The sequence below is a fragment of the Columba livia genome, chromosome Z (assembly GCF_036013475.1).
Source record: "Columba livia isolate bColLiv1 breed racing homer chromosome Z, bColLiv1.pat.W.v2, whole genome shotgun sequence".
In the NCBI taxonomy this organism is placed as follows: domain Eukaryota; kingdom Metazoa; phylum Chordata; class Aves; order Columbiformes; family Columbidae; genus Columba; species Columba livia.
The window spans coordinates 43,806,506-43,819,399 of NC_088642.1; the positions used below are offsets into that span (position 1 = coordinate 43,806,506).

At 35.6% G+C, this 12,894-nt stretch overlaps 1 protein-coding gene across 5 annotated transcripts in view; it reads left to right on the forward strand.

The window, feature by feature from the left end:
• Positions 1-12,894, forward strand: part of HOOK3 (hook microtubule tethering protein 3) — a 102,579-nt gene that overhangs the window by 78,364 nt on the left and 11,321 nt on the right. For 3 of the 5 annotated variants that reach the window (XM_065045620.1, XM_065045619.1, XM_065045622.1), the window contains 6 exons: positions 400-487; positions 6,064-6,098; positions 6,894-6,976; positions 8,906-9,006; positions 11,604-11,708; positions 11,824-11,895. In XM_065045620.1, coding sequence (XP_064901692.1) covers positions 400-487; positions 6,064-6,098; positions 6,894-6,976; positions 8,906-9,006; positions 11,604-11,708; positions 11,824-11,895 — 484 coding nt within the window. Of the gene's footprint in view, positions 1-399; positions 488-5,261; positions 5,340-6,063; positions 6,099-6,893; positions 6,977-8,905; positions 9,007-11,603; positions 11,709-11,823; positions 11,896-12,894 lie in introns of all 5 variants that reach the window. The other 2 variants (XM_065045618.1, XM_065045621.1) reach the window with 1 other exon arrangement.

Here is a 12,894-nt window from a genome sequence, read left to right on the forward strand (position 1 = left end):
TAATTGCACCTGCTTTAAGGAGAAGGTTGGATTTAGACAACCTCTGGAGATCCCTTCCAACCTACAAGTTTATAGGATTCTGTGACTCTGTAAAAGTAGTGAGCTAGTAGCTCTCACACAGTAAAGCTGACTGTTAGAGACTGTTGTTTTGTGTATATAGAAATAATTTCTTAACACATGCAGTTATGTTGTCTTTAAAGAGTATCAGAATATTCTGGATGACTACAGGCTTTAATCTCTGGAATTGCTGTGCGCTCTAACTACTGTTGTAAATTTTCTGCAAATAGAATACAGTATTCCATCTCTTGTGTAGATCACCTGAAAACACTGGCCTCCAAAAAATCTTAAGGTTTCTCTACCAGTTGTTTGTTTTTTTCTTGAAAAAAATCTCTTTCCTAGATTGGTAAATCAGAGACTTCTAGAAGTGCAGTCCCAGGTTGAAGAACTACAAAAATCTTTGCAGGATCAAGATTCAAAAGCTGAAGATGTAAGTAGAAATGTACATCAAGCTTACATTCAAGTAGTTACCATTTTCAAAACTTTCAACTTTTTATAAAACAGTATGTAAAAGAAGGATGCAAATGGAGATTTCTGATAGTTTTCCATATTTGCTCATATGGTCTTATCACTAAATTGTGCTCCTCTAAATAGGATGTAAGACACACTAAGATGTTTGTCTAGAATATAAAAGCACCCTATTTGGAGAAGGTGTCAAATATACTTTATTGGATTCATTGTGTCTGTTTCAATAGTAAAATTAGCATTAAAATTATTCAATTAAAACAGAAAGTTTACCAGAAAATTAAGGAATTGTTAATTCTCTGTGTCTTAATAAAGTATCTGAAATTACTTTTTGTTTAGTTTTGTTAACTAAAGTTAAGCCCTGTCTTGACAGTGGAAGCTCTGTAATTGTGGATGTAAATGTATCTTGTAATGCAAGAAGCCAGGCAGGCCAAAACTAAAATTAAAAAAAAAAAAAAAAAAAGTCAAATAATTAGATTCTCAATGTAATGCAGCATTTTCTGTTTCTGCATACAGAGTTAACTTTATTTTTAATGTAAAAATACATATTTTGGCAGGGTTAGTGTTGAAAAGAACTTTCAGTCTTCCACTCAAAAATTCTGTTTGCCACAACAAGAAGCTCTAGAACTTTCTTGAAAACAGTGATTTTTTTAGGACTATGTGCGCAGTGTATGCTCACAATCTCAGTGTATTGTGTTGCTAATTGGCAACAAGTTGTAATGTGTTGCTTTCTATTTTTGTGGTTTTAACTAATTATATATAAAAAAGCAATTGTTTTTACTAGCTGCTTATTTTCATTTAAGAGTGTGTTTAATTTAGCTTATCCTTTTAATTTTCAGAGCAAACTGTATGATAAAGTAGGACACCTATTCGTGTTTAAATAAGATCATTTTCCTAAGTAACTTAAAATGCATATTAAAGTAGGTTCATACTAGTATGTGATTGTGAGATATTCTTTGTTGTCTTGGTTATTGGCGAAAAACAGATTTTTCAGGGTGAACAAGAATATGGCAAATTTATTCTCAGATACTGAGTATTGTAAATGATCCCTGTCTAACTGAATTCAGCTTTATTTACTGCAGTTTTAATTGTGTCTCTTTTTGAGGCTCTGGTTTGGACAGTAATTTTGGATATGGCTGCAGCTCAGTTAAAGTACTGGTTGCAGCCTGTGTAGGTATCATCTGAGATTATTCTGTTCACAGCAAAACACCACCATCACAACACCATGGTACAGCCTGGTATGTGTACCAGTCAGCCCTTGGCAACACAGAGCCTGCAAGTTCATGATGCAGATGCTGCATTTCTGGCTTCTGTGTTTGTCTGACCCTGCCAGTGGTGATCTACAGGCACTAATCCTGTGGCCTGTTTTGCTGAGTTTGGTATATAGGATTTCATTTACTCTTCAGGAAGCAAAAGAGAGTGTAGACTCAGAGAAGTCTTGAGGCTGCAAAAACCTCTAAAGATGAGGACACCTCATCCAATGTTCCACACAAAGCAGAGCAAACCTTGAAGTTAAAGCCAGCTACTTAAGTAGATAGAAGTTGTGCTTGGATCACCTGAGTTATCTTTAAGATATTCTTACATAAACAGTGATTTTTAGAAGAATGAGAGAAAGGATAAGGAGAGACATGACGTAGAGATAATTGGTGCATCGTTTTCACCATGTTTCCTCTGTTTTTCACTGCTTTTCTGCAACAATGCACTGAAATCCATGTTTTTGTGTATTTATACTATAAACGTGCTCAACCTAGAAAACTGAAGATCCTGTTTGCATTCAGTCTAGAAATGTATGATAAGGGCTTGGGGTTTGTTTTGTTACATATTTATGTATTTATTTAGTTTTAGTTTTGTTGTTTTGTTTTTTTTTTTTCAAAATTGAAGTAATTTTTAGGCTTACACAGAAGTAGTAAAAGCACTATCCTAACTCAGGCAAGTAGCATTGTAATGATAGATGCTGCTTGCAAGATCCACTTGGGGAAGAAGTTTTGATTTTGTATTGAAGTGCAGTGGAAGGTGGATGTTGGGAAGATATTGGTGCCATTAGGCCTGCATCAGGCAGTGACACATCCTGTTGGGATGCACAATTAATCCATCCTGGCAGTTGCCTTGCTGGCCAGGGAAAGGCCTGCTTAGCCCAGTCTTCCAGACTACAGAATCAACTTAGACATGCCAAGTGTGGTCACAGTAGCAGGTTTGATTTTTGTCCTCCAGACTGCAGTGGTCATATGTAGAGTGGCTCAACAGCTACACTGAACAGCTTTGACTACATCATTTGCATGCCTTATTATCGCTCTTTTTTGCTACACTTCCCCCTTTCTCTGCCATAATCCCCTCCTATATAAACAACCTGCCTTTAGTTACTTCTGCTCCACTGGACCTAGTCTTGCTAAATCCATACCATGGTGTCTCTCATACTGTTACATATGCAATATTGTCCTTATATGCTATTGTTGATACAATTACTAAGTCCTCTTGATTTGGCAGCTCCCTAAAAAGTGTGTGTCTCCCCCTCTGTTACCTGTTTACCACACAGTTGCCTGTGAAATTCAGCCACTTTGCTCATTTGGTGAAACACTTCAACAGGTTGCCCAGATGCACCATCCTTAGAAACATTCTAGGTCAGGTTGGATGGGGCTCTGAGCAACCTCATCAAGGTGAAGATGTCCCTGCTTATTGCAAGGGGGGTTGGACTAGATGGCCTTCACAGGTCTCTTCCAACCCAAACCGTTCTATGATAACTTAGCATCTGTGAAATCTGACCATCCCTCAAAGTGCTGTTCATAGCTTTCATCATCTTCCCACAGTGTTACCAGTCTCATCAAGTAATTTTCTCTGGTCATGTACCATAGTTTCCCCCACCCTGCTAAATTAGTTTAACCTCAAGCCTAGCCATCCGCCTGTCGCCTTAATATGCAGAACAAAAACAAACTATGCCCTCAAAAAGGGGACAGACCTGATCATTTGGCTTGTTAAAGCATGAAAGAAAATTCCAGCAAGGAGACTAGATTTCTGTAGGGCTTTTTATGTAAAAGAAAGATAGCAATTAAATATTGGGGAGGATACGTCTTTCGTAAAACCACACCATAATAAGTGTTTTTCTTTGGTGTAACAGGAACTTGTTAGCACTGTGAGGAAAAATCAAAATAGCAAGTGTGCATTTGCTGATTTTTACAGTTTTGTTATAGAAATGTCTTCTGTTATGAACAGATAAAACATTTGAGTGACATTAAAACTAGCTCAAAATTAGATAAAGGTTTGTGGGTTTTTTTAATTGCCATTTTTTCCCTAAGAGACTGACCTTATACGAGAACAGCAGTTATAATAATCAGTTGTTAGAAGCAGAGGATTTGGATGTGTGGCATTGAAGATGACTGAGACAAAAAAAAAAAAGTAATGGTTGCCCATTTTGGGAGTAATTTATTTGATTTTATCTGCCTTGCTACATGTATATACAGGATCTTTTGGTGGCTAAAATAGCACCTTTACCTTTTATTCCCTTTCCTAATCTCATGTCTTGGGTAAATTACTCTGGGTAAACTCAGTCCTGCTGATTTTTAATTGTGCGTGCTGTTTATAATTGTTAGTTTCTTGCTTGTGAGAACATATGTTCTGGCTAGATGGGAGAGGAGTTACTCCCACAACAGTGCTGGTCTCATGCAAAAAACATATATTAGAAATATACCAGCGTAATGTTGACAAGTAGTTCTGTTCTAAGCTAAGCCCAAGTGTAATACAAGGGTTGCAAAAGAAAAGCCAAATTCAATTTGTGTTTTCTTATCTGAGGAAAACGGGCACTGCTGACAACTTTTCCCTTTCTTGTCCAAACCAAGCAGTAGTCCCCTAAATGATCAGACAGAAGTGATGGTGCCAGTTCAAATGCTTTTTGACCAAGAAAGATGCATACAAACATTCATTTTTACAGAAAAGCTTGTGTTGCTGCAGCTGTTTAGAGGACTGGAAAAGAAAAAAAGCAAAATGGTCAAAACCTGCAGATCCTTAGCTGCTAGAAATTTCTGCCTCTGAAGTCAGTACAGTCATGGAGGCTTGTTTTTACATGCTCTCCCATTTCTTATAGTGCAGTAAGGAAATGCAGTTTTGAAATAATGAAAAAGCATGACCCAAGAATGTGATCAAAGGCAATATTTTGAAGCGTTTACACTATAACAAAGCCAAAAGCTTCTTCTCGTGTGCACGTGGTAATTGCTGCTGTTGCCCAGACGTCTGAACTTTTGTTAAAAGACCATTGGAGGAAAAGCAATGAAGTAATTTTTTTTAATTTTATCTTCTATTTTGGTGGCATTCTGGACCAGAACCACATGCTAGACCTCCAATGTGATTGGTACTGGATAAATGCAAACTGGAAAGGCAGTTTCTGATTTAAATATTCTATATTTGTCATGTGTTCAATCAGTGTGGCAGTAACACAATTCAGAAACACTCCACAAATACACATGCATCTCTTAATTTTGGCTGTAGCCCAATAGACTGCATATTTTCTCCTGTTTTTTTACTTGTGTGGTTTTTATTTTTAAATTACTTTCCAAAACAGCAGTTGCTCTCTTTTGAAATCCTGGTTTAAATATGATGATTTATCAATGTGCTTTGTCACTATTTTTATATTTCTGTTTAAAGTCATGTGTTTGAGAAAGTGTTACAGGATTAAACTGATGAGAACAGAGGAGAAAAATGCACGTGTGAAAAAATGCTTTAACTTTTTCTGTTCATGACTTTCTAAATAGTTTCTTCTGTTGGCTGCTGTTTTGCTTTATACTAATGTCATCTCTGTTTCTTGGCATGGGCTTCTGCTCAAGGCTATTGTGAGTATGGCTTTCTATTTACTTAACACTACTTTCAGTTTAGAGACATTTATTTGGTTTATTTTATTTGAAAGATACTCATTGTGTATGAAATGAGTTTAAAGATAAAATGAAGTTTACTTTGAAGCTTTTATTCAAAGAGCTTACCTAAATGTGATTTAATCAGAAAGTGGAACACTGTAAGTTGTATGATAATTTTTAAGTGTCTGAATCAATAAAGATGAGAAACAGAAAAAGGGTAAAATTTCTGCTGTACTCCAGTCAGAAACACTGTACTCTCTCTGGTTTCTATGGGGACAGGAATTTACTTCCAACTAATTTGCTACATGTCTTCATGCAATTGGCATGGCAATATCAGTAAGACAGATCTTCTCTTAAATTTTGCTGCACTTTACAATTTCAGGTTAATTTATTAAGTCTTCATTACTGAAGAAATTAAAACAAGTGCCATACAGTTTTGTTGTTTATCGATCTTGCTTTTATTGATCTAATTCCTAGGAAAATATTTGTAAAGTTATAAAGTGCTCTAATTTCAGGAAAGTCACACAGCTGTGGAGAGGATTGCTACCACAGAGGATGGCTTTATAGTTGTGATCTAAAACTGAGTGAAGTAAAAGGGTTGAATTTTGGCTAGAATGTCAAAATTATATGTTTTAAAATAATTTTGAAATTATGTTAAAGCTCCTGATTATATTCAAATAAAACATTTCACTTTCTATTCCAGTCAGTTCTTCTGAAAAAGAAACTTGAGGAACATCTGTAAGTACTTTGTTTACCTGTTTTGTTTACTATTTCAAATAACGTGTTTTCCATATGGTAAGGACAGACAGTCACTAATCATGCATCTGGAAAATACACAACTAAAAGAAATTCGATAACACAGGAATGTTTGGGAATCTGCTATTCAGATACTTTTTCCATCTCATAGAAACCTTTGTGAAAGCAATAAGTAATGAAGGAACCATTGTTTTGTGGTGGTTAGAAAACTTTGCTGAACACTGTGTAAATCTTTGCTCAGTAATTTTGTTCTGAGGAAAGCATGCTAATGTAAACAAAATCAATTTGTTTACTCTTTAGTATACTTTATGGCATTAAAGGTAACATTTTAGGAAGTGTTATCATTTTGTTCTGCTAATTCAGCAACTATTCCCTAAAATGCAAAGATCTGTTAGCTTTTTGACTGGCTTGCAAATAAAAAAGTAGTTTGTGTTGCCTTTAAGTTTAGCCATTTTTCTAAATGCAGTCTCAATGATGTGTATTCATTTTAGGCATGCATTGTACAATTAACTGTAAATTCTAAATTAAATTTATAATTACTGAGAATGAAACTGTTTGTTATTACAGTTCTCCATACACCATAATGTTTTTCAGCTTGTTTAACAAATATTTCCACAGTGACATTGTCGTTTGTCCTTCCTCATGCTCCAGAGCAAAAATCAGTCATGGTCTCAGAAATATACCACTATCTGAGGATTTTTTTTGTATCACTTAATGTTCATTTAAGAACAATAACAATATTGGGAAAACAATATGTGCTTTTATGGTTTGTAACAGTGAGAAACTCCATGAAGCTAACAATGAGCTACAGAAGAAAAGAGCTATTATTGAGGATTTGGAACCAAGATGCAATAACAGTTGTGAGTTACATGTGCAATCCATTTCTTTTCTTTATGAAGTATTTACTGTGCAATACTTTAATTATAATACCTATAGGATGTGCAAAATAAACAAAATGTACATTTTAAATGGCAACGATATATGCATGGTGTTAATTCCTCTGGAAGCTATGGTGACCAAAAAGATGCTTCTAACATTTGAAATTAAGGGGATCACATTTTAGAGACCACCATAGTAAATTACAATGGCCATACCAAGAAATACCAAGTCACTGACATATCTGTCATTGACCATCACTCTTAAGACCCTGATATAGAAGATCCCTACTGACATCACTGGGTATTTTTTACTCTCAATATATATTCCTTCTCTGTATTTTCAGAACTGTGTTGTAGTTGGAGAAAATTTTCAGACACTGGTCAAAGAGAACGTAGGGATATATATCACATTGCTCAGATGGTATCCAGAACCCAGCATCCAGTTGTTTTTTAGCACATTAATGCTACATTTTTCCTGAGAAGTATTGAAGAAGGTATATTTTTTTTTCAAGGCTACTTATAACAGGAGGTGGCAAAACATTGCAACCACTGGCAGCTTCTCTGGTTTGTTCCGAAGCTCTTTTATTAATCCTGATATACAGGAAGACAGAGATACCTGTTCACTATTCACTACCTACATTCTGTACCTAAAAAGAATTTTCATTTGTGTTTAGCTAAAAGTGCAGAATATGTTACAAATTACACATCTTAGGAAGTGTTAGAACACTTGGAAATGAGGTTTAGGGACTTAATGAGTAGTTAATAAAGAAATAATCCCGTCATACTTGATAAACTTCCATGTGAGTGTAATAGCAAAGTTTTTACTCTAGCTGCTAAATTTTAGGACATATTGAGACTTCTGTAGTTAGTTTACTGAAATTACAAGTTACTTTTAAAAATCTGTGTCTGAATCTTGGTAAAATAAAAATAGATGTACTTTCTTCCTTTCTTTTCATGCTCACAAAATGTGTATTAATTACTTTTTAGATTCTTTTAACTATCCTGGATACGGTCCAAATGCTTGAGTGTTGTACAAGAACTGTGGCACATTTTGAAAAATGGATTCTTGCAATCCTGGAGGACATCTGCTTTGGTCCTCTTACTGATCAGTGAAAAATCTTACTTGGTCCTGTTACCAGCTTAGTGTTTTCCAAATGCTTACAGAGAAAATCTTAGGAAAAACATGGAAGAACATTTCAAAATGAGACTGCTAAAGAGATGAACTGAGGGTTGCCAATTATCTCACATTGTCTGAGAAACAGACAGCAATGATATACGCTATTTGATCTGGAAAGAAGCAATTTTTTTTTTTTCCCTAAGATGATATATAAGCAATAGCGTCTTGATATAGTCTTATATCAGCACAGGAAAATGCTATACAGTGAAAGTGTCCTACTGGTTTGCATTTCTGCTTAAGGAAATGTGGGGGAAAAATTGAGTATATTCATGTCTCAAGTCAGATAAATTGTATCCAGTGTTACAGTTCATTAGATTTAATCAAGAGTTGTACCTATTAAGAATTATTTTCTTAAATAAAATAGAAAAAACTTGTATTTATTTGAGTTTCAATACCAAGATATTATAAAATCTGTAATTCATTAGTAAACTCACATTGAGTAATGGGATTGATTTATGATTCAATTTCTCTTTATTCTTTCATGATTTTTGAAAAACGCAACATTTGTTTACAAAACCGCAGTCTCATGGGACTATATAGGAGTACATATTTTTAATGTGTTTCTGAGCTATTCAGAAATTAGAACTATTGTATCTGCAACATACAGGTTCTTTATGCTAGTTTTTCTTAACTGAAATAAATTCTAGCTGTACATTAAAAGTCTGTTGAAAAACATTAAAATAAGCATCATATATTTATGTTATTTTCCAATATATGCATCTCCTGACACAAAGCACTCAAAATTGAAGAATTACAAGAAGCTTTACGGAAAAAAGAGGAGGAAATGAAGCAAATGGAAGAACGATACAAAAAGTACTTGGAAAAAGCCAAAAGTGTAAGTTTATGATTCCACGTTAATCGCCCCTCTCTGATGGACTGCACCACATGTCCATCCTGCAGAAATAAAAATAAGAGGTATCTGTAAACACACTAGCAAGTAAAATAGAAGGAAGGTACAGTGGGATCTTTGTATCTTACCGTTACGGTACCTAATACTGATTAACTCTGCAGAGGATTTTACCCTGATTTTGTGTTCATGACTGTCCCCTGTTGTTACCTATTCATGAGCCCCTCTGATGCCTCTGTACAAATATATACTCACTGCTACAGATTTTTGATAGTCTCCACACAAACCTTGTTAAGCATGCCAGATGTTGGTTGATGATGAGGAGAGGGTGTTAAACCCTTTCTAATGCTGTGTGCAGAAATTCTTCTGGAGTTCTGCCTGTGAGTAACAAATGCATACAACAGCTAAAGCTGTGTCTGTACTAGGACTGGTGGTATAGAAATAACTGAAAGAGCTGTCCTTTGTTTTAGGACTGAACCGCCCATCTAAGCCAGCTCAAGGGAAGGAAGCTCTATGAGCAAAAGTACTCTTTAATTGTCATTTGTGCTGGGACTTTTGGGGACCTGTGGCACAGTTGTCATGAAGAGTTCTACCTCGTCATACACAAAAAATGTAGCTTAGTAAAACCAACTACAAGCACAGGCTGGACCAACAAACTCTTCTTTTATCAGTTCGGCAGAGAGGGAAAAGGATTAGTTTAAGGTTCCTCCCTTCACAGATGGCTGGGGTTTTTTTATGTGTGTTTCTGGATGGTTTAGGCTTCTTGTGATGCTCAGTCAGCTACTTCAGATTTTGTCAGGTCCTAGCTACTTACATAAATTGCGTATTCTTTTTGAGACTTCAGAATTAACAGGCAGAGGTAATTACACAGGTGCCAGAACCATCTTTAACAATTTAAATTTGATTTTGCTTTCTCTGTTAATCTTTTGCCTCTGATCTCTATTTATGTTCTGGTTTAGCTAAGTGGCTTAGAAACAGTTTTAATACAGACTTTTTTTATTCTTGCTTTTTCTGAGTAAAGTGATCTTTTTAGCTGAACCACATGTGAGACCTGTTACATTTATTTGATGATGCTCAGCATTGTCTTTGCCTTTACTGTTTAATAAATGTTTCTGTTGAGAAGGTGGCTAATATTTAAGTATGATTTTGAGGATACTACCAGCTTTGAAATGGCAATATTGTGGTCTCAATCACAGTCCCATTTCCTCTCACTGTACCTCAACATTTTACTTGACTTTCTTAAAAGCATAGAAGTGTCATTGTTCAACCAATGATGGTAGTATAAAAATCTTTGCTATGGCTGCATATTGTTAAATTGGAATCTGTAAGTAAGTTCTTAACTTGTCAAAACTTTGTTTCCTTCTTTCTGTGTAGTTTCCTCAACGACTGCTTGGGAGACATTTCAAAAGTCTTCAGGAAGTCTAATGAAATAATTTGAATCTATTTTTTTACATCTTATGTTGCTTACTGTGTCTCAGGGTATTCCAATGAAAGACAGAGTCACAATTTCTCTTTTCAATAAGATTTGTTTATTTGTATGTATTGTGTTAGTATAGGGTGTTTCATACAACAGTGGCATTAATCATTTTAGTTAAGTTAGGTTTTTGTGATCTTCTTACCAAGTTTCAGTATTTATTTATGAAGATGAGTACAATCATAGCCTTCTACTATGGAAACTGTATCCAGGTCCAATCTGTATTTTCTTTGAAACACTTTCATTAATCTTCCTTCATGGGTACCAATTAGTAAAAATTACTTACTGAAATTTAAATCATTTGATTTCAGCATCTAGACATGATTCTGAAATGGGTAGAAATGGGTAGAAAGACAGAAGAGGTGAACTCTCTTTCTATATATCTGGAGGTTGTTAAAATGTTTTAAGCTATTTTCTATGGAAGGCTTAGGAATCTAGGTATTTTGGCTGGATTTATTCATGGTTTTGCTCTGTGTTTGCTAGCACTCATGATACCATGATGGATGCCAAACAAACATAACCAGGTGTCCCTTCATCTCATTAAGTAACATAATGATCATGCATGTGCCACAGGATGCTTCTTGGCTTAACAGAGCTATGTAGAAATGACAGCACCTGATATCCCAAGTAGGTGAATCATGACATCTTTCCATAAGGATCAAAGCAATCCTTCCTCAACTGACAGGTAGGTAAACCTTAGCTATAAAGAGAAAAATGTTTGAGAAGAAGTTTCTACTACTGTGACCCCAAGGTAAGGCAGTTAGGGGTCAGGAACTGCTTATGTGAGTCTGGGATACTGAACCTCTTAGGTGTCACTTTTTCCTATCAGTAGTTCTGTTTCACAGTCCTGTAAAACAGGTTTGATATATCATGGCTGATGTGCTGAGGCAGAACCTCTGTCATGCTTGTTTTCAAGACTGTTTTACAGGAGTCAGATTCTTAAAACTGCACATCCCTCTGTTTCATTTTGGAGTGTCATTTCTTACCACTGAGATTTTTTAAGTCAGTTTTTTATTTCTTATCCTGCATTGAAAGTTTGTAATTCCTTGATGTCCTTCCCTTCAATTAGATTGCTTTTGTAGGATTTAATTAAACTGCTTTTCTCTTACAGGTCATTCGCACATTAGATCCTAAGCAGAACCAAGGTGCAGCTCCTGAGATTCAGGCTCTGAAAAATCAGTTGCAGGAGCGGGACAGAATGTTTCATTCATTGGAGGTAGTAATCCTCATGTTTCCTGGTAGATGCTTATTCCCTCATTGATTTTTAGGTATAGACTGATATTTTTACTATACTTTGGTTTTAAATGTATACCTTTTTGTTTGCTTTATAGAAAGAATATGAAAAAACAAAGAGTCAAAGAGAAATGGAGGAGAAATTTATTGTTAGTGCCTGGTACAATATGGTAAGAACCTCCCAAACTTCTCATTAAAAAAAAAGAAGTAAAAAGTTGTTTCTGGTTTTTTCATAACACCATTCATTTACAGGTTTTTATTTTGTTTGAAAAACATTTTCCAACACACAGAAAATAACATGTTCGTTATTTTCAAGTTTTAAAACCAGAAATGGTGCTTTCTAGAGAGAAGGATACCTCAGACTACTGTTTTGGAATTCCAGTCCTTCAGTTACACTGACTTGCAGTGTTCAAATTTACTTTCATCTTTGATGCTCGACTCTCCGATCTTCTAGTTTCTAATGAAGGGGCACAATAAAAGTAATACAGCTTACTCTCTGTGTACGTGCTCTGAGAAATGACCCTTTAACCTGGGTACAAGTTTAGCCCCATGCAAAGGGTGAGCACAGGGGCAAGACCCTCACTTAAAATATTGAAACCATAAGGAAGTGATCTGTGCAGCCATGCAGCTTTTGCTGGGCCTGTATACTGCTACATTTTTCACCTTCATCAAATGTGGTCAGGGCTTCTCTTTGGCAGAGGGTAGCTGCATTGAAACTGCCCTTCAGAGGGGAGGAATCATCGACCTGTGTAACATTCATGTTTCACTCTGCTTCATTGTAGAGTTCTAATTCTTCCTGTCTGTCGTCACCTGGAAGAGTTTCCTTTTTGCTGTTCTGTGTTCTTGTTATATCCATGAACAGTAAGCTAAAAATGATACTTAAGCAGAGTGTTTGAATCCTTTAAATGTTGAAGGCATTTTCAAGTGACTGTGTCCTTGACCAATTTTGTGACGTAATTCCTCCTGACAAGCAGAAGATATGCCTGAGCTAAGGGCTGTGGTTCAATAGCTTGTCATGAACGCTAAGATGAGCACTGATAGCTTTGTCTGTGACTTTCTCTAATTAGCCTCTGCTTTTATACACAGCAATACAACTTGCCACAGCTCCATCATTTTCACAGAGGATGACAATACTTTATTTTCAGAAGAAAAGTACTCTTCTAGCTCAA